Source organism: Solanum stenotomum, chromosome 4, assembly GCF_019186545.1.
Source record: "Solanum stenotomum isolate F172 chromosome 4, ASM1918654v1, whole genome shotgun sequence".
Lineage (NCBI taxonomy): Eukaryota > Viridiplantae > Streptophyta > Magnoliopsida > Solanales > Solanaceae > Solanum > Solanum stenotomum.
The window spans coordinates 5277450-5299255 of record NC_064285.1 but is presented as its reverse complement, the minus strand read 5'-3'; the positions used below and the strand labels follow the sequence as shown (position 1 = coordinate 5299255).

At 33.7% G+C, this 21806-nt stretch overlaps 2 protein-coding genes across 5 annotated transcripts in view; one reads left to right on the top strand and one right to left on the bottom strand.

The window, feature by feature from the left end:
• The window catches only part of LOC125863391 (sulfate transporter 1.2-like), a 529831-nt gene that overhangs the window by 461641 nt on the left and 46384 nt on the right, over positions 1–21806 (top strand). The window lies entirely within an intron of this gene.
• On the bottom strand, positions 15992–21059 carry LOC125863415 (membrane-anchored ubiquitin-fold protein 6-like). 4 transcript variants are annotated; one of them, XM_049543611.1, is made up of 4 exons: positions 20966–21059; positions 20436–20590; positions 16768–16938; positions 15992–16118 (listed from the first exon to the last, which is right to left on the bottom strand). In XM_049543611.1, the coding sequence occupies exons 2-4, from the start codon at positions 20563–20565 to the stop codon at positions 16063–16065; spliced, it is 357 nt and encodes a 118-aa protein (XP_049399568.1). In that variant the 5' UTR covers positions 20566–20590; positions 20966–21059; the 3' UTR covers positions 15992–16062. The 4 variants fall into 4 exon arrangements, with proteins under 4 accessions (XP_049399568.1, XP_049399569.1, XP_049399570.1 ...); XM_049543612.1 differs by having other exon boundaries at positions 21028–21053; XM_049543613.1 differs by having other exon boundaries at positions 20436–20627; positions 20966–21048.

The window sequence follows — 21806 nt, the reverse complement described above, 5'->3', positions numbered from 1 at the left end:
GTTTAATGAACCAGTGAAGAACATGAGAACATAAATTAATTCACAAATCTAAAATCTGTAACACATACTAGAATCTGGAAAAACAGAAAGAAGATCAAGCCCACTGAATTCACAATGTCCCCTTAAGGAAATTATTCCCCTCTAGTATCCGAAGTTTGATTTGGAATATGTCCTCCCAGGATAGAATGATCTCAATCACCAGTGTATTGATACCCAAAACGCTAGTGTCAGCGAGCCACTCAACGACAGTAAAATACACTTAGAATACTATATTTAGTAGTAGAAGAAGAATTCCAAAAAATTGGTTCTTTTAAAATGAGAGGAAATCCCTCAATTTATAGAAAACAGGGAGTAGTGTGAAAAGGTTCTTATTGTGCCTTACCGGAAAGGTCACAAACCTTTGAAAAGTCACAATCTTTCGGAAAGGTCACCACCTTTCATAAAAGTCGCAACTTTTTATAAAAGTCACAACTCTTCATAATAGTCGCAACTCTTCATAAAAGTCGCAACTCTTTATAAAAGTCGCAACTCTTCATGTTCCATTCACACCTTTTAAAACCCAACAATCCCCCGCATGAATGGGGAATGACTCCAAGACAAAGAAACGGACAAGTATGTGTACTTTACAAGCAAGAATTAATTGCATCTGGATAAGTAGGTTTCCCCTTAGACTTTCCATAGTGAACATATGTCGAATATACTCGGTCAATCGATAGATGTGATATCTTTGAACCGTCGAGCTTTGGTGTATACCTACACAACCATATGTCACACAATTAACCCTTTACCGTTTATGGTTCTTATGATTGTGTTCGTTTCAGTCATGAACACCTCCTGGTTTCATGAGTGTATAGAGAACAGGCTTTTGACAATAATTCTCTTTGAAGCGGATGTACTTACACTTCACACCACATAGCTGATTTCTAACCGTGTTATCGCGTAGATACATTATTTGGTCAAATCTGCCAAACTTAGCAAATCATTAAAAACTTTAAGCTTTATTAACTCATTAACAAGCCTTAATGTTGTATCCTTGTTCCTGAGCATTGTCTTCATCATGAGAATGAATTGAGTTTGTTGACAATGCCGAACCGTCAGCCACAACTTTGTTTTTCTCCTTGAATCTAGCTCTTGGGATCTCCAGTCTGCTAGATAAAGTTACCGCCATGATGACTTGTCCTAAGCCGTAAACGCATTTCCTTAGATGATCTTTAAACTTTCTCTCTAGTTAGGCCTTTTTGTAAGTGGATCCGACACATTATCCTTTGACTTTACATAGTCAATTCTGATAATTGCACTAGAGAGTGGTTTTCTAACGGTATCTTGTCTATGTTTTATATGACGAGCCTTTCTGTTATATATCATGCTCCATACCCTACCTATTGCATCTTGACTATCAAAGTGTATGCATACTGATGCCAAAGGATTGGGGCCAAAAAGAATATCTATCAAGAAATTCCGAAGTCTTTCAACTTGTTCACCGGCCTTATCTAGAGCACCTAGCTCAGAGATCGTTGTAGAGCTAGCAATACATGTCTTATTTTGGAAAATTTCCAAGAGATTGTTCTTCCACCAAGAGTAAATACATATTCACTCGTGGATTTTACTTTATTTGATCCCGGTGATTCAATTTGCATCACTATATCCTTTCACTAATGTAGGATATTTTTATAATGCAAGACATAGTTTTGAGTATGTTTTAAATCCCCCAAAACTCTTTTCATTATCATCCAATGAGTTTAATTGGGGATTATTTGTGAAACGACTCAGTTTATTAATAGCACATGATATATCTGATCGTGTACACTTTTTGATATACATCATACTTCCCAATACTCTAGTATAATCCAATTGTGAGTCACTTTCACCTTCATTCTTTTAAAGTGAAAAGCTCACATTATTGGAGTCTTGACAATATTAAAATCCAAATATTTGAACTAGTCAAGTACCTTTTCAATGTAATGACACCGTGACAATGCTAAACATCTTGGAGTTCTAAGGATTTTTATACCTAAGATCACATCAGCAACTCCACGATCTTTCATATCAAAGTTGCTTTCTAGCATATGTTTAGTAGCATTTATGTCATTAGTGTCTCTACTGATGATCAACATATCACCAATATACAAACAAACAATGACCTTGTGATTTTAATGTAAACACATTTATCATTACCATCATTCTTACATCCATTTACCAACATAGTTTGGTCAAATTTATTATGTCATTATTTGGGTGCTTGTTTTAGTCCATAAAATGACTTAACAAATTCGCACACTTTCTTTTCTTTACCAGGAATCATAAAACCCTCAGGTTGTTCCATGTAAATTTCTTCCTCCAATTCTCCATTTAAGAAAGTTGTTTTCACATTCATTTGATGAATTTGGAGGTCATATACCACAACTAATAATATTAGCATCCGAATGGATGTAATTCTTGTTACTGACGAGTATATATCGACATGCTCAAGACCTTGTTTTTGTCTAAAGCCTTTGACACAAAGTCTTGCTTTATATTTGTCAACAGTTCCATTGACTTTATTTTCCTTCTGAAGATTCACTTTGAACCCAAAGGTTTATTTTCTAGAAGAAGATCAATTAACTTCCAATATGGTTGCTCAAGATTTCATCAATCTCACTATTGATACCATCTTTCCAAAAGGATGAGTCTATAAAAGACACAAGAAATGTTACAAAATCATATTCGAAGGAAGTAAATGTCCTTTGACATTTACTACTACGCCTCTGAATCTCTTTATTAAGTACATTCTCATTTTTCCTTTCCAAGGTCTTTTAGACCCTTCACTAGACTACTCAATTAGTCTAATTTTACAATCCACAATCATAGGTCCTATTTTAATCCTTTTAGGAATAGGAACTTGGACTTTGGCTAGACACCCCCACACTTTGAAATATTTCAAGTTGGATTTCCTTCCTTTCCATTTCTCATATGGAATAGATTGTGTCCTGAACAAACAAAATTGCTTTCTTTCTGAAAAGACAACTTTTTGTCGTTCCCTTTTGCAGTAAGGATAGTTCCTCCACACAAGTTTTGTGGTAAACCCGAACTTATAAATAATACATCCATCATTTCATTCAACGTTCGGTTTTTCATTAGATTGAGGTGAATAGGGCTGCAGTTTGATGGATAATTCCATTTTCCAAACATATTTCTGCACAAGGAGATTTATACTCTCCATTTTTATCACTTCTTATCTTTTTCCCAACTGATTTTCAACTTCGATATTATATTGTCTAGACATTTCTATTGCTTCATCTTTACCATTTAGCAAATAGACAGTTTTTTCTAATGCAATTGTCAATGAAAGTTATGAGATCCTTTTTTCCACCACGAGATGGTGTTGACTTCATATCGCAAATGTCAGTGTAAATCAACTCTAAGGGATTAGAATTCCTTTCAACAGATTTATAAGAATGTTCAGTATACTTAGACTCCACACAAACATGATATTTTTATTTATTGCACTCAAAGTTAGACAAAACTTCTAAGTTGATTAGTTTTCCTGACAAGGTTTTGTAATTGACATGACCCAAGTGTTCAAGTCACAAACTTTGACTCAAGCAAGTAAGAACAAATAAAAATATTGAGTTTGAAAAGCTCTTCGCGAGGTAGTTTTTTTTTCTCACTAATATGTTGTTCCTATTTCTTACAATTTTGTGTGATACAAACATTGTTTAGAGTCATCACCTTGTCAAATGTCCTTTTCAGAAGGAACTTTCCATAACTTTCAATTTGATTGTTATAGAACTACCCATGAACAAAGTTTCATCGGGTCCAATAAAGGCAACATAGTCCAAATGTTTCTTTTACAGAACATAACAAATGACTATTCACCAATATTCATGTCTATGCAAATACTTTTATTATAGTAGTCATATCTTTTCATGAAAAATCACAACATTTTAAGTGAAATTTTTTCATAAAAGAACACAATTATTTTGAACAAGTATATATAGAATTTGGTAGTTTCATACTAGTCACACCATATACTAGTAATAGAGAAACTCAACAACCACAATACCAAATATAGTCCAAGAATTTTGGGGGTCTAACATAATACAAAAGTATCATTGAATTCCATATCTTTTGCTCCAAAATTAAATTAAACACCAAGTCTAATTTTATTTTTATCATAAGCAAAGAACCCCCCCACATTTTAAATGTGATCTCAAAAATATTTTTCAAGTATTTGAAAATAGTTTTTCCACATATTTTCCCAGACTATCAAAATGTCATTGGCACTATGAAACCTCTTTTGGAAATATTATTCTACAAAAGAATTATATTGCTTCAACTCTCTTTGACAATCTTTACATAGTGTCAAAGTTCATTCCATAGAGACACAAAATCACAAACTCTAAGTCACTGGTATTTTTCCATCTATCACAAATAGACATACCACTTAGTATTTAGAATACTAACAATAAAGACAAAAAAAAGTTGTACAATTTGTTTCTATATAACAGTGAAGTTTATAGAAAGTCAAAAGTACAACATTGACTTATTATGTGAAGTTTTCATATATTTCAAACCAATTGCATAGTCTGATTTATCCAGAGTAGTAAACTACAAAAGTTTTTAGCCAACAAAAATCAGACACAATCAAATTTCACATGGAGTACAAAACTACAAAAGTTTTTTTTTTTTAGTCTCCAAACAGAATTAAACATATTCTTTTTCACATAGAAATGTTTTTCTTTTCAAATAGTCTTCCAACTATAACATTTTGACATGCTATTTTATCAAACAAAAATGTGCATCTCTCATTTTGCTAACTAAAGAATTTTAAAGGCAACACTATTTGCCAAGAAAAATTCATTCAACAACAAATGGTTTGCAGATCTTTTTCCAAAGATACACATGATAAAAAATCAAAATTGTTAATTCTTAGAAACTATTTTCCTACTTAGATAAATAATAAGAAGGTTACCTGGTGTTATCTTTAACCGGAATAACACCAAATTTTTTTCTGTACATTCTCACTTCGACCTTGCTAAACAAAGCAGCGAATTCTGGAGAAGTAATGCATTAATCTTCTACTTCCATGATCTGTTTCTCTCAATTAGTAGAATACAAGAAATACCAACAGTATAATAATTTCCTTTAGGTTGTTTTTCATCTTGTATTCCTAAGATACTTAGAACAAAACTTTGAAGAACTTGGTAAGACACAATAAAGTTTAAGAACATTTTCACAACTAGAAAATTAAAACTAGTAGAGAAACTAGAATCAGAAACAGATTAGAAAAAATATACGAAATATTTTTTCTTAAAGAAGAATTGTTGTCAATCCGTGTTTAAAGAATCTTACTGATTCCAACAAACTTTGCAGAAACGCGAAGTTACCAAAGTTTAATGACCCAGTGAAGAACATGAGAACATAAATTAATTCACAAATCTAAAATCTGTACCACATACCAGAATCTGGAAAAACAAAAAAAAAGATCAAGCCCACTGAATGCACAGTGTCCCCTTAAAGAAATTATTCCCCTCTAGTATCTGTGGTTTGATTTGGAATATGTCCTCCCAGGATAGAATGATCTCAATCACCAGTGTATTGATACCCAAAAAACTAGTGTCAGCGAGACACTCAACGACAATAAAGTACACTTAGAATACTAGATTTAGTAGTAGAAGAAGAAGTCCAGAAAATTGGTTCTTTTAAAATGAGAGGAAATCCCTCAAATTATAGAAAATAGAGGGTAGTGTGAAAAGGTTCTTATTGTGCCTTACCGGAAAGGTCACAAACCTTTGAAAAGTCACAATCTTTCGGAAAGGTCACCACCTTTCATAAAAGTCACAAATTTTCATAAAAGTCGCAACTTTTGATAAAAGTCACAACTCTTCATAAAAGTCGCAACTCTTCGTAAAAGTCGCAACTCTTCATTTTCCATTCACACCCTTTAAAAGCCAACATATACATGGTTCAACCACCAAGTTTTGTTAATCCTAATCACCCTAATTACATATGCAAGCTAGAGAAGTCTATTTATGGTCTTAAACAGGCTCATCGAGTATGAAATAAATGTTTACGGATGCCTTGTGTGAGCTTTGTTTCCAAGGTTCTAAAACAGGTTCTTCACTCTTTTTTAGAAGTGTGGGCACTGAAAAACTATTTTGTTTGATCTATGTTGATGAATTATAGTCTTGGGCACGTCTATGCATCTTGTTTCTTCATTGCTTCAACAGTTAGAAATGTGATTCTCTTTGCGGAACTTGGGCAAGCTTAATTACTTTTTGGGTATTGAAGCTACATGGCGATCTGATGGGTTGTTGTTATATCAATCTAAATATATACATGATCTCTTAGAACGTAGTATCATGTTAACTTGCAATGATATTTCTACTCCAATGTGCCCGAGCAATAAACTGCACAACGGTGACAACACTCAATTCCTTGATGAAAGTCTTTATCGAAGTATTGTTGGTGGCTTACAATATCTCACTTTCACTAGACCTAATATTTCCTTCTTGGTGAATAAAGTTTGTCAATTCATGCATAGTCCGACGGAGAAACATTGGGCAGTAGTTAAGCGTATCTTGCGATATCTAAAATCCACTTCTTCTCATGGTATTCTCTTTTCAAAACAGAATTCTCAGCAATTACAAGGATATTGTGATGTCGATCGGGGAGGAAGTATAGATGATAGGAAGTCTACTACTGGCTTTGCAATTTTCTTAGGTTCGCTTGTTTCTTGGTGTTCTCGCAAATCGTATCTGTCTCACGCTCTACTACTGAGGCCGAATATCACTCTCTTGCTGCTGCCACCAGTGAACTTCTATGGATTCGTCTATTTTTTAAAGAAATTGATCTTTCTTCTGGTTCCTTGCCTTTATTGTGGTGTGATAATTTAAGTGCAACCTATCTTACTGCTAATTCGGTGTTTCACTCTCGCACCAAACATATGAAGATCGATTGTCACGTACTTTATTCGAAATCTTGTATAGAAAAAGGAACTTCGGGTTCAATATATTTCTTCTCATGATCAGCTTGCGGATATTCTTACCAAGCCTCTCTTGAAGGGTCATTTTTGTGATTTATGTGGCAAGTTGAACCTTCTACCTGGTTCTTGAGGGGGAGTGATAAGTATGGTATTTAGGTGTTAGTTAATGTATCTACTAAGGGTTATTTATGTAATTGTCTATGTATAAACTCTTCTATAAATACCTAAATACATGATCAATGAAGGCCACGTTGGGTTCTACTTTACAATAAGCGCTTATTTCGTTCTTGCTTGCCTTCACTCTATTTTGATAGAGTTGTGATGGGCGAGTGGTTTAAGGCGTAGCATTTGAATTGCTATGTAGGATTTTGTTTACCGAGGGTTCGAATTCCTCTCTTTCCGCACTTTCATCTAATTTACTAATGTTAATAACCGAAATGTATGGTGAGGGGACCTGATTAGGCTCTTGACCCCTCGATTCCCGAGAAACTTAGTGATCTCGAAGTTTTTCAAAGCCTGATCAGAGTACGACTGGTTAGGGGGGCATGAGTTTTGTTGGAATGGATGAAGTCCATTCTCTCTTACTGGTCTTGGTATTACAATATCGCGAAGAAAAAAAAGACTCCCATATATTTTGCAGGACCTCTAGGCATAAGCACCAACAATATCAATTTGAGATTCACTATACTAAATTGGTGGAATCACAGAACCAAGAATCCTTTATGCACCCTTATTATCAAGATCATTCTGACTCCCATTTGTTGGGAAATTTGGCCTACTAGATGCAGCAACAAATACAAGGCTGAAAAACCTTCCGTTTACAAATTAGTCTCTAACATCTTATTTAATATTTTGCAGGTTTAAAATAAGAAATTCAGAAGAGCGAGGTTTGGAGATAATTGGACAATAGTATGTCAGGCTTGTGACTACAACATACAGCAAAAGGAGGTCATCATTGTGAAGTGGATCAGACCTCACTTTAATACATTGAAACTCTTTTCTGTTCCTTAATATTGAGTTGTCAATTAATTTTGTTAGGGTTCACAAATTATTACTTAATTTTCTAGTAAAATGTAGGGTTTACCATTTACGAAAAAGCTACTAGGTTCGTCCGAACCCATGAACCCCACCTAGCTCCGCCCCTACACAATAGTGATGGAAGTTGTGTAAACGGGATATGTGGAGGAGTAGGAACTAGAAGAGACTACTGGAAATATCATTTTTGCATATTCTATACTGTTAGGACCAGGGACAAGCAGCTATGTTGTAGCAGCTGCAAATTGCAATGATGTATGGGCTGAAATGGTGCTCAACTCATGACTCTAGAAGAATTTGGGGAGAAACTGATCTACTCCTTACAAATTGCATAAACAAAGTATGGAATTCCCCATGGATGATTTCAAGATTCATAGAAGACATTTAGAAACTAGTTGAAGAGAATGAATTTACAATCATTCATTGCTACAGGAAACTAACAAAATTAGTGATAAGTTAGCCTCCCTAAGCCATGGAAGTAATGGAATTCAAATATTCAACTCCTTCTCTGATCTAGCTATTAAAGGGCTCACTAATATCGACAAATGCGGTTTTTCATCCCTTAAGAGTCAAAGAGGTAAAGGACAACAATGTTACTTATGAACCTCCTTAGATTTCTCGGCCATTAGGGCTTTTTGGATAGGAGTATCACAAATATAATAGCCTCTTCTCAACGACGATCTTGTATATAGTTTGGAATGCCAAACTCAACTTGTGACTTTTTGCACTCCAAGATCAATGTAAGAGATTGAGAGAAGAAGAGGTGGTTGTCTATAAAGTTTTTTTTTTTAGTATTGAATGATTCCTCAAAGAAACGTATGATGCTACAATTTTAGGGATATTTTTGTTGGATTTGTGTGAAGATTGGTTGAAATGTGTGAAGAGAGATATTTTTACAACGGACTTTACATAGCGCGAAATGCGAATACTAGTACAAAGAGCGCATATTTAATTTGTTGTATTAATTGTTGTGTTATTTGTACAAATTGTGAGCACAAAAGATGTGGACAGTAGTTATATACAGAAAACTAGATGCAACCCTGGTATCATTCTTCTTGTGTGTTTGTCTTTGTTGCTGTATTTTGTCTATCTTTTTAACTTTTACACAATATTGAATTTTCAAGTAAAATGATACAACGAATATGCAATCCAAAACAAGAAAACATTACTCGTCTTGCAATTAGTAATTTTCAACCAAATTCTAAATAGTCAAGCCACAATACATGTCTTTTAAGCATAAAATTAATTCTCAAATTCAAGCAGTTTCGAACTATAGAAAATTAACTGTATCCACACCTCGAGTGACTCCACTCAATACATGCTACTTCTTACAAGTAACAAACAACAAGTACTTTTATTTTTAGTAAAATTTAAACCTGAAACTCATAATTCTCAATTTCTTTTATCGACCACCCGTAAACTCTTAATGGTGATTTAAAACGGCCAAATGACATAAATTCTTAATTTTTTTAACAATAAACAAAGTCAACCAGGCACACTGTCAGCCAAATAGGACTGATAACAATTAATTATATTTATATATATCGGCCAAAAAAAAAACATGACTTTCTTCACTAACCTCAATATTCTTCCTTTGACTATACTTTGGCTCCTTGACTAATTGGTTGCCTAAATTACTTTCCATCATTAAAAGATAGACAAGTGAAATATTCTCCATATACTATTCGAGAGATGTGATGAAATAGAAATAAAATTGCTCGATTCATTATTAATCAAAGGTCATGAATTTGCGAAGCAATCTTTTTTTACTTCTCTTTTACAGGACCCTACATGACATGAATTTAAATTAATCAGATAAATTAGTTCTAGATATTGATTAATCATATAAAAAAATACCATATATGTATTAAATGTGTTTTACAAAATAAATAAAGAACACATGATCAACAAAGAAAGCTATATATGTAACAAGTCAAATTAGTACAACATTAAAAAAATACTCCATAGAAATCTTTCAAACAACATGCCTTTTGTACCTATAAAAAAGCAGCTCTTCTTTAATTCCACTAAAAACATTATCTTATACAAAAAAAAATATGAAGGCTTTCACTAAACTCTACCTTTATTTCAATGAACTTATCACCACTTTCTTTTATTCACGGTTACCTAATTTATTAAAATTCATCATGTTAGCAACTTTTGCTTTTTTGAATTCATATAGACAAAGACAAGTAGAGAGAAATAGGTACAAGGATAATATAGATGAGAAGAGCTCCAAATTTGTTTATAGAAGAATTAGATGTTTAAATAGAGATGAAGAATCACTTGAATGCGCGATTTGTTTATCAAAATTCAAATATGGAGATAAAGGGAGAAAGCTTAACAATTGTAATCATATGTTCCATGAAAGTTGTTTGGAGAAATGGCTAATGCATGGGAAAGGGCAATCAACATGTCCACTTTGTAGAAATGTTGTAATATCTGAAAATGTGTTTGAGAAACAAATGAAAGTTGAAGATGAAAGAAGTAGGAACAATGCATTTGAGGAAGAGTTGGCTATATTGTTGCTATCGACGTTGAAAGGTAGTCGTTTTTGTCAGTAGCGGATGTAGAATTGTTATTCAGTGATATTTATGTAAGAACAAATGTATCTATATATAATGTGAATATTTGACGAATTAGATTCCGCCCTTACTACTCCATGTATTTATTTATTTTTATTTATAAGAAAATAATTAAAGAAAAAATAATGTCTCTTAAATTGCAATCAAATTTTATTTTATAGTAAATAATTGCTTCTAAAAAAATGAGAGTTAGCTATGAGTTTCATCGTTATTTCTTTTATAGCTAATAAAAATTTGTCACTAAATAAGAATAACGATAAATTTTATTGTTTAACTACAAAATTTATTATCGTTAAATTCAGCTTTTTTAATAGCGAATCCTCCTCAAGATTGATCAAAATAAGTTTAATATATGGTGATGTATTTTGATCAAATAGAAACTACAAACAAGGCTGAATATAAACTTTGTGATGACATATTTAAGTATTATTACCAATAAGACCACCCTTAAGGCTCACAAAAACTGATAATAATTATGATAAAAGAAATCAGATTTTTTAAAAAAAAATTTAAATCAAATAACATTCATACATGTGAGATTTGATCTAGACAAATCAACTATATTCCTACTACTACCAGAGACCAAAGCTTTAATTATTTTTTAATTGTTTTTTTGATGTTGTAGTTTGAAGGTATAAAAAATATTTCAAATCTCAAGTAATTATAAATATTTTATTGCATTATCATTATATTTTAATTTATTATATGTTGAAGTTACGAAGGAGCCGCCTTTTCGAGATTTGTAATATTTTAAAATAAAATGATAATTATGTCCCATTTCATTTAAATGCCTACATGATAATTGGTATTCTCTCTATTTATTTTTACTTATTTATATTTGATTTTTTTATCTCTTTAAAAATAATTAATAAAATAATAAATTTACTATACTATCTTTTAAATATTATAAATCTAGTATTTTGAAAAATAATTATAATTAATAATGAAGATAGATAGGAATTATCTGATAAACTCTATATTCTTGATTTGTTTAGAGGATAAATAAAAGTAAATTGATATTTTTAATATAATAAGCAAGTAATTGATGGTGCTATTGTCTTTTTTTTCCTACTATCTTTGCTTGCCAGGAAACACCATTTATATCCAAAGAAACGTTTCTTTATCGTGTATGTTGACAACAAGGAAACATCACTATTTAGTAGTTCTAACAAATTAAAATAAGCTAACTTTTCAAATATTTTCTCCGTCTCAATTTACGTGATACTGTTTATCTTGGCACAATGTTTAATTTTGTAATCAAAATTCTAAAATGCTCTTTGACCATTAATTGTGTGACTGTACAACATTTCATTAAGGATAAAAGGAGAATAATGAAGTTAAATTGTTTTTAATTATAAAAATGTGACATTCTTTTTAGAATGAACTAAAAAGAAAAAAAAAGTGTCATATAAATTGAGACAAACGAAATATTACTTCGACTCCGAGGTTGTGAAGAAGTCTGTCTAAGTGTTCTTATTTTCTTGTTAATATTATAAAAGTACTCTACAACGTGAAAATTTATGTTTATGCTGAAATCGGGTTTTTGTTATAAGAAAAAGAAGACCAACAAGTTGGTGTGTGGTGCACTGATTGAAATTTCTTCATTATTTTGTATTTGAATTTTGAAAATAAAAAAAAGTTCAAAAATGTTAATTTCTCTGGTAATTAAGAAGAGTTTCATCTTCCTTAGCCTATGCGATTGACACGATGCTGGATTAGTTGGATCAGTAATTTCGAATACTAAATGGTTAAACTTTAAAAAAAAATGAAAAAACCTAAGTTTGTAGACATGGTCAAATTTAGGAAAATACTTGGTCACCAAGTAATGGACCATAGTCTAACCAAATGATGACAATATTCTCACAGTTTCCTTGCTACCCAAGCAGGCCAGGGATATTATTATTAGTTTTAGTATAAATAAATAAATAGAAGAAACAATAATGTAACAACTATCAATATTAGTAAATACTTCAATTTGTTGAAAACATAGAGCATCCATGGCACAAGTTGCTGAAATTCATGTCATGCAAAAACTTCATAAGGAGAAGATGAAAACGACATCGAAAATCGAAACGACTAACAAGAAATTGGTTGGTGAGGAGGATAACAAGACTTGTAGTTCTGGAAAATGTTATTCTTGGTTAGGGAAGAAAGTTGTGTTACTAGACAATTGCTTAGTAGTGCAAGGAGCAAACCTGTAATTTGTGATATTTATAAAGATAGTACATAATAGTCAAAAATGACTATATAATTTTGATTTCTGAATAAACAAAATTCATTTTCTTGTCAAACTCACAATTGTACTTTCCTTTTATATATTTGTCTTACTTCGAGTTAGGCATAAAATATAAATATTACATTCAAACTTGACCTTATGAGTTAACAAGTACGCACTTCAATTTTGAGAGGGCACATCTAGACCCGACTCCCCACCCCGTCGCGACCCTAACCCCGACCTCGACCTGGGAACCTACTCTCATTACCGACACCCAATTAATCTGACTCGGCGACTCCAATCCGAGACCATACCATCGACCTCGACTTGAGACTTGAGACTCAATTCTTGACCTCAACCCCAAACTCGACTCTTGGTCCTGACTCCGACTTTTGAACTCGACTCTTAACCCTGACTAGGGACCCAACTCTCAATTCCGACCCCAATCTTAGATTTGACTCAACCCCAACCCGAGACTTAAGACCTAAAATTTGACCTCAATCCAGGACCCGATTCATAATTCCAACACCAACTCGCGACGCCCCGACACTAAACCCTAATTTAGGACATGGACTTGGGACACAACTGTCGATCCTGACCCGAGAACCGACTCTTGACCCCAACTTGGGTTCTCGACTACGGACCGTGANCCACCCTGTCGCGACCCTGACCCCGACCTCGACCTCGACCTGGGAACCTACTCTCATTACCGACACCCAATTAACCTGACTCGGCGACTCCAATCTGAGACCATACCATCGACCTCGACTTGAGACTCAATTCTTGACCTCTACCCCAAACTCGACTCTTGGTCCCGACTCCGACTTCTGAACTCGACTCTAAACGCTGACTACGGACCCAACTCTCAATTCCAACCCCGATCTTAGATCTGACTCAACCCCAACCCGAGACTTAAGACCTAAAATTTGACCTCAATCCAGGACCTGATTCATCATTCCAACACCGACTCGCGACGCCCCGACACTAAACCCTAATTTAGGACATGGACTTGGGACACAACTGTCGATCCTGACCCGAGAACCGACTCTTGACCCCAACTTGGGTTCTCGACTACGGACCGTGATAAAGGACCTGACACCTAAACCGGCCCCGATTTCTTAATCTCAACTCTGGGATCTGACACTGATTCTCGACTCTAGACCATGAATATCGACCCCGGGCCCCACCCTGGCTCAGTTTGGAAGACATGTCCCGAGTCAAGATCGGATCTCGGGTCCAGATGGGAGTAGGTGATGAGGTTGAAAGAGAGTTTCGAAAAATGCTCAAGTCTATATGAAAAACATTTAAACCAACCAAATATGAAAAAATTAGAAAATATTTTCCTTCGTACCAAACACAGCCTAGTCTCTACAATAATTCTCCATAACATTAATTAGTTTTATATTCTAGTTTTGCCAATTTACACAATACAATATGCAATTAGCATATCACCATTAGACCTCATCAATCATATAACTAAGATAAACAAATTAGTAGAAACAGGGCTTTTGAAAATATTTTTTAATTTTTCCGTTATCTTGATGGTGCACTAGTTGTACCATAAGTGTTACTATTATATTATTCAAAATACACACATCATTAGTGGTCCTAACCAAAAGAATTAATCCTTAGTCAAATGTTACTTCGCCGCCAAGGTCGTCAAAAGATTGCCCAAGTGTTATTTTTTTGTTAATAATATTATTGAACTCTGCAATCATGAAAAAATAATTTTTCACTGAACTTCGATTTTTTGATGTAATAATTGAAATTCCTTCACTTTTTACTAAGGTCTTTGGATTCGAGTTCTAAAGGGAAAAAAATTAGTAGTAAGAGTTACACCTTCTTTAGTGGGCTTATCCGACATGATACTAGATTCACATTAGTGAATTTCACGTACCAAATAATAATTTAGAAAAAGGACCTAAGTTGTAAACATGGCCAATTTTAGGAAAATACTTGGTCTCCAAGTACATGGACCAAAGTCTACCCAAATGATGACCATATTCTCACAGTTCCCTTGCTTTCCAAGTAGCCAAGGGGTAGTATAAATAAATAGAATTGAAACAATAATTTCACAAACAATTATCAATATTAGTAAAACTAATACTTTCACTTTGTTGAAAACATAGAGCATCCATGGCACAAGTTGCTGAAATTCATGTCATGCAAAAACTTCATAAGGAGAAGATGAAGACAACATCGAAAATCGAAACGACTAACAAGAAATTGGTTGGTGATGAAGATAACAAAACTTGTAGTTCTGGGAAATGTTGTTCTTGGTTAGAGAAGAAAGTTAATTGTGTTACTAGACAATTGCTTAGTTGTGCAAGGAACAAACCTGTAATATGTGATTATAAAGATAGTACATAATAGTCAAAAATAACTATGTAATGATTTTCTATTAGTGTAATTGTTAAAGTGATCCTTAATTTTGATTTTTGAATAAACAAAATTCATTTTCTTGTCAAACTCACAATTGTAACATGCTATAAAAGACAATTTTATCGCGGAATTCTTTAAAAATGAAAAAAATAACTTCCCAGTAAAAATAGGAAAAACAATTTTCCAAAGTGACATTCCATATTAATTGTGTCCTTTCCTCCCTGGCTCCCCACTCCCCGACACGCCGCATCTTCACCCCACCATCATAGCCCCCATAGCCTCTCATAGTATTTGTCATATTTGTCTAGATTACATGCAAATGTTTTTAAGTATATTTGCTCAGTGAATTCTTCGAGTTAATTTCTCAGACAATCACTCAACTAAAACAACTTTCATCATAGAAAGTCACTCAATTTCATTTTGTAACATAAACATCTCTCAACAGTTACTCAACTAACAACTTCTATCACAAAAAGTCACTCAACTTTGCTTTGAACACAAATGTCACTTAACTAATGATAAATATCTCAGCCACTCAATTATTGTCATTTCACCTACAAAGTCACCCAACCAATTCAAACAATATTTTCGATAGATATTGATGATGTGAGATTTCTTTTTCTTTCACAAAAAAGTGTTTCCCTTTCTGTAGTTCTAGCATATATACCAAGAGACTACATGGTATCCCTTCATTCTGAATCAAAAAATCAGGAGCATAATTGTATCTTTATCTTCAAACTTTTCATATTTTTACATCTTTTTTCTCTTTTTTCACTAAGTTTTACTTTTAGGATACTTGTCAATGCATCCAAAAGACTCTCCAACTGAAAATTATATAGCACCATGAAATATAACAAAAGTGGAACAATTCCATTACTGAATTACAAGATTGTACAAGCACACCCGCCTTTTTTAAGGGAATCGTCCTTCAGCTTATCTGTGACAAATGTGTAAACAAAAACTATTCAGTACGCTTTCATAAAGATAAGAACAAAATAATCAAATCCACGGCTCGAGAACCACTTAATCTAGTGCTCTGATACCAATTTTATCACGATACAAATTCGTAAGGCCTAGTGACTGGCACCCACTAGTCTAAATCAAGCGAACCAATAATATACATTCTAAGCTAGTAAATAACTCACAAGCAGGGGAAATCACAAGTCTAAAGCATGTCTTACAAGCTTCCACAGATGCAAAAATGTGGAACATGCAGGATGGTAAATATAAGTTAAACAATGTCTGGTAGCTAGTTAGGAAATAAGTTATTCATGTTAAAATTAATACAACGTGTGGCTTGCAAGTTCGCATAACTAATACATTTATAAGATATGAGGGAATTTATGTATTATCTTTTGTGGGTAGAAGATAGAATAACTGATACATACATTACTAATACATGCATAATTCTAACCAGCTACCAAACGATCCCTTTGCTGACTCAATGCCTGTCCTATCTAGTCTATGTATACTCTTAAAAGACCTCTAAAAGACGACAGCACAATGCATTAGAGCGTTCACTGTATACATAACACTGAACCATGACCTATGAGCTAGAACTAGAAGTACAAAATATAGCAACTTACCATTGTTTCTATCATTAACGGGAGGCCGTACAACAACATGCATAGTGATGACACCTCCTGGAACTTCAATGGCTGGAAGTCTGGTTTCACCAAGAGTTTTACTATTTTCAAGGATCCTTCCAGCATTTATAAGCTTCACGTCATTTGTCGTCCTTGGACCATTATCTTTATCTGCTACAGTAAGATCATCTGTTAGCTGAGTTATTTGAGGTATGCTTGGTAAAGAAAACGTTAAGAGAGCTCACTGAGATTTTCTGGACATGGGGGAAAAAGAAGAGAAAATAGCAGCACCATATGACATGCACTTCTTGCAATCCCGACAATGCAAATATTAGTCTCAACTTATCCTTTTCATTCCTTAAAGTAGTGGGAATCATACGTTCTCTTTGGCTTTAGAGCAAGGAAACAAATAATATGTGGATGTGGCTCAATTTTCATCCATTTTAGATTATTGGCTCAATTATATACAAGAAGATCTGGAAACGCAAGAACGTTTCGTAGTTCTAGAACTAATATTTTGTCATAAATAATATTCCCTCCATTTCAATTTGTTTGACAGGTTTTGACTTGGCACGGAGTTAAAGAAGTAAAGAAGACTTTTGAATATTGTGGTTTCAAACTAAAGATATGTAGAATGTATCAAAATGACCTTGAATCTTGTAGTCTTAAACTAAAGATATGTAAAATGTTCCAAAATGTCATTTAATCTTGTGATCTTAAACATGTCGTGTGGGAAGTAGAAATAGAGAGTTCCCAAAAAAGGAAAGAGACATTTTTTTTTGAATGGACTAAAAATCAAACAAATTGAAACGAAGAGATATTAGTCATTGAAATTGGATAATCTCATTTGTTCCGCGAGTGTCTTCGCTTTTAGATCTCACATGCTCTTTTGATTGGTGGCACCTTATGTTAATCCAGACCAGCGGCAATTCCTTACTGGCCCCTGTTCTAGAGCCTATGTGAAAGAGGTAGGAAAAAATGATCCCACCAAGGAATATACTAAAGCAATTCCTTACTGGCCCCTGTTCTTGCTATTAATCGTGACTACTACTCCTGGGTGGGATTGTTATTTCACAACAACGGAAAGAACATAGAAAAATGATACCGTCAAAAGTTGACAAGATAAAGTTTCCATTTAATCATACAAGGAAGTGTCCCTTTTGAAGCCAGAAATAATAAGGAGTATTAGGGTCGCTCTTCGTTTTGAAGTTTTGTAGTGTCTTTTCGATATTAATTGGCAGTATTTTATATTTTGGTTGCTCCAACACTGTTTGTGTGAGCTCTGTCCATCATATCAGCCATATTAATCCCATAACATCCCACTCATTTGCTAGTTCATTTTCAAACCTAATCAATCTATTTGTCCAAGTTAAAATCTTTTTGACGTTTTAATCTCTAGTGATAAATTACTATTACAGTTACTTGACAATTCAGAATCTAAGTACTATGGTTGGAGCTACTTAGTTGCAAAATTTATTGCAGTCAGCTAATTTAACAGTGAGTTGCTCCCTCCGTCGCAATCTAAGTGTCTTAGTTTGACTGGGCACGGTGTTTAAGAAATAAAGGGAGATTTTTGAATAGTGTGGTCTTAAATTAAAGATGTGTCATGTGTGTAGTCCTTTAAATCTCGTGGTCTTAAACTTTCCATGTAGGATGTTGGTTTAGTCTAAAAAGGAAAGTAAGACACTTAAATTGGGACGGAGGGAGTAAACAAGAGAAGCAGAGGCTGGGAAAGATACTCAACAACTGGAGAAAACAATAATCCAACTCAGAGTAAGTACTCATGCTGAAGCAATTTAGTTGCTGAATTCACAGCAGCCAACTAATTTACAGTAAAAGAAAAATGAGAGATGGAGCTGAAGAAATAAATGAATTCAACTCAAAGGAGGTACTGCAGTGAAAACCAAGTCTAGTCCTCAACCACCATCTTTCTTTTTTGGTACGGAGGAATAGGCTTTTAATTGACAGACCCCTCACCCCATTGAAATCAAGGTAAGCACATTTGATCCGACCAACCTGTCTAATGAGAGCAGGGTTCGATTTTCTAACATAAGCTAACTGGACTCGGAAAAGAGGTTGTGAAATCTATAAATAAGGAATGTATTGGAAAATCATTTCATTTAAACTGTTATTGATATTTTTGAATGAAGGATTTTCGATTGTAAAATCCATGGAGTCCCCAGGTAAATCACTAAAATTTCTATCGACCGCTTTTATCTTTTCCTTTATCTCCTCTATTTATCTATTTCAAGCGTTCAAGTATCAGAATGCTCCCCTCCTGTTATACAGAGAGCTCACAAGACTGGGCATGCCAAAAGAAAGAAGGGATGAGCTGACCAACCAAAAGATGGGCAAGGGACTAAATAATACCAAAGCTTACATGCATTATTTTCTCTAATACCTTCTGCCAAACGACCCCTAGTAGTTAAAAGGACAGACTATACAACTAAGTTGCAGAAGTTTGCTAGACAAACTTTGTTGGCACAATAGGCTTTGGAACCCACCCTTCGTACTGAGGAGGAGCCAAAATCTCCGTCTCAATCCTCGTCCATTCATCTTTTTTTTCTCAAAGAGATCTGTCATCTTGACGTTTGTGCGGAATCGTTTCCTGGGCAATTGCACACACAACCAAAAAGAAATTTCTAATGCAATCCAACTGGAGCAGCCCAAACTGCAACAAGCTGATGGATAATTGCTTCTGCTCTAAATACTTGACATGCATACCAGGACAAAGGTCACCATCCATGTGGTATGTCTCTTTCGGCATAATCAAGATGGAGCAGAACCGATGTGGTGCATTGTTCGTCCAGAGAACTTTCAGCTCCCCAAGCTTCATTTCAACATGGTGGCAAAAGGGTAAACAAACTTTGTTCCTTATTCAATATCGCAGCTATTGTCACAAAAAAAGAAGTCAATGGCCCCTTACCACTTATGCATCCTCTTCTTCTTTTTTTTTGATAACCTCAACTAATTCCATGGGATACCTACTACCTCCCACCAACAACATGTATCAGGTAACTCTATCCACCAAGAGTAGAGTAGAACACAGAATACTTGCCACATCCCACCAGCAACAGGTATCAGGTAACTCTATCCACCAAGAGTAGAACAAACGGAAGAAATCACCTAGTGTTTTTGTCTTTGCTGGAAATTGAACCTGAGACCTCATGTGCTAAACCAACATCATTCTCCTTTTAATGGGTCTTAAAGCTACACAAATTCAAATTAGTTGGAACCAAAGCTAAGCACGTAGATATTGCGTGAGAAATCAAAAATAAAATGAAAGGATACAATTTTCATAATATTTTTTGAACATTATATTTAGAAAGTGTCTATAGCAACTCTATCATGTATCTTACTTTTCTTATTGATTTATCTTTTAAAATATTAATTTATAATATTATTTAATTACGAAAAATTAGTAGTCAATGATGAAGAAACAAATTGCTGGTACTAAATCCTACATAAGTAAAAATCTCTGTAATATTACTAATACCTATGTAACTCTAACCAGCTACCAAACGACATTCAATCACCAATCATACCACAAATCACAGAATAATGAAGAAACAAAGTAGTGATTGAATATGCAACAGAAGAAGCAAACTCCATAAAAACACATATGTAAATACACATAATTAAGTATACAAGTGAGTAAATTCCACAACCTTTTGGCCACTGTGCAATCAACTTATCTTTGAGAGATGCCACTGTAGTGCTAGATGCATACTTATTTGGCCCAATATCACTTCCATCAGCAAGCCTAAATTTGATCTCAACCAGCTCTTGTACAGCCATCCAATTATCAATTTTTCATCAACCACTAAACACAAACAAATTCCCACTTCAAAATTTCCTCACTGAATCAAGAAAACAGAACAGAATATCAAAAACAAGCCAGATCAAAATACCTAAAAAAACAAGAAAATGAACAAAACACTTAAAATCACCATGACCCTTTACGATTAGATCCAAATAAACCATAAAGATTCAAACTTTTCAAACTAAAAAAGCTAAATTTGATTCAAACTGACCAAAATAACAAGAACCCACATCACAATTTCTCCATATTGTGAGTCTTGAAAGTTTCAAAATAAAAAATGATATTTTTTTAATTTTGATTAAAACTGACCAAAATAACAAGAAGCCAGATCACAATTTGTTACAATAAAACCAAAAAAAATGGAATAATCAATACCTAGATGTACTTTGATTGATATAGAAAGAATCTTGAAATAGAAGGGTTAGGATTATTATAACCTGAATCTAACTGGCAAAATCTAATGATCTGGAAAAGGACACTTCTTACTTGCAGTAAAATCACTACAAGACAAATGCATAGAAACATGGAAAGTTACAATCATGTCCCTTCAGTTTTAGATTTAGCAATTTGACCCCAAACATAGAAAACTTCTGACACTTTCCTGTCCTTAATCCTCTGTTCGGATTATTGTACTACACCAAAAATGATTTTTAGCGCAATTTATTAGTGATAATAATTTAATTATCGAAAATTGTGTTTGTTAGAAGTAATAATGTCGTTAAAGTTTATAACGATATTCCAATGACAACTATATTATAATGTATCATGTTAAAGAATACGACATAGGGATAGTTTGATGCGTGAATGCTTGACTTAGAGATTGAACAAGCAACGCAGTAGGCATCGTGAGTAGTCGAACAATTGAGAGGTTGTCAATGAAAGGGTCAAAGGTTGCACTTGCGATAATCCGTTGTATCATTTTTCGTAATTAAATAATATTACAAATTAATTATTTAAAAGATAAATCAATAAGAAAAGTAAGATACATGATAGAGCTGCTATAGACACTTTCTAAATATAATGTTAAAAAAAATTATGAAAATTGTATCCTTTCATTTTATTTTTGATTTCTCACGCAATATCTACTTGCTTAGCTTTGGTTCCAACTAATTTGGATTTGTGTAGCTTTAAGACCCATTAAAAGGAGAAGCATTTTCTACGGGAATATAAAGGTTCAAATTTGATACAAAATATAATAACAAAAAAACCCGATATA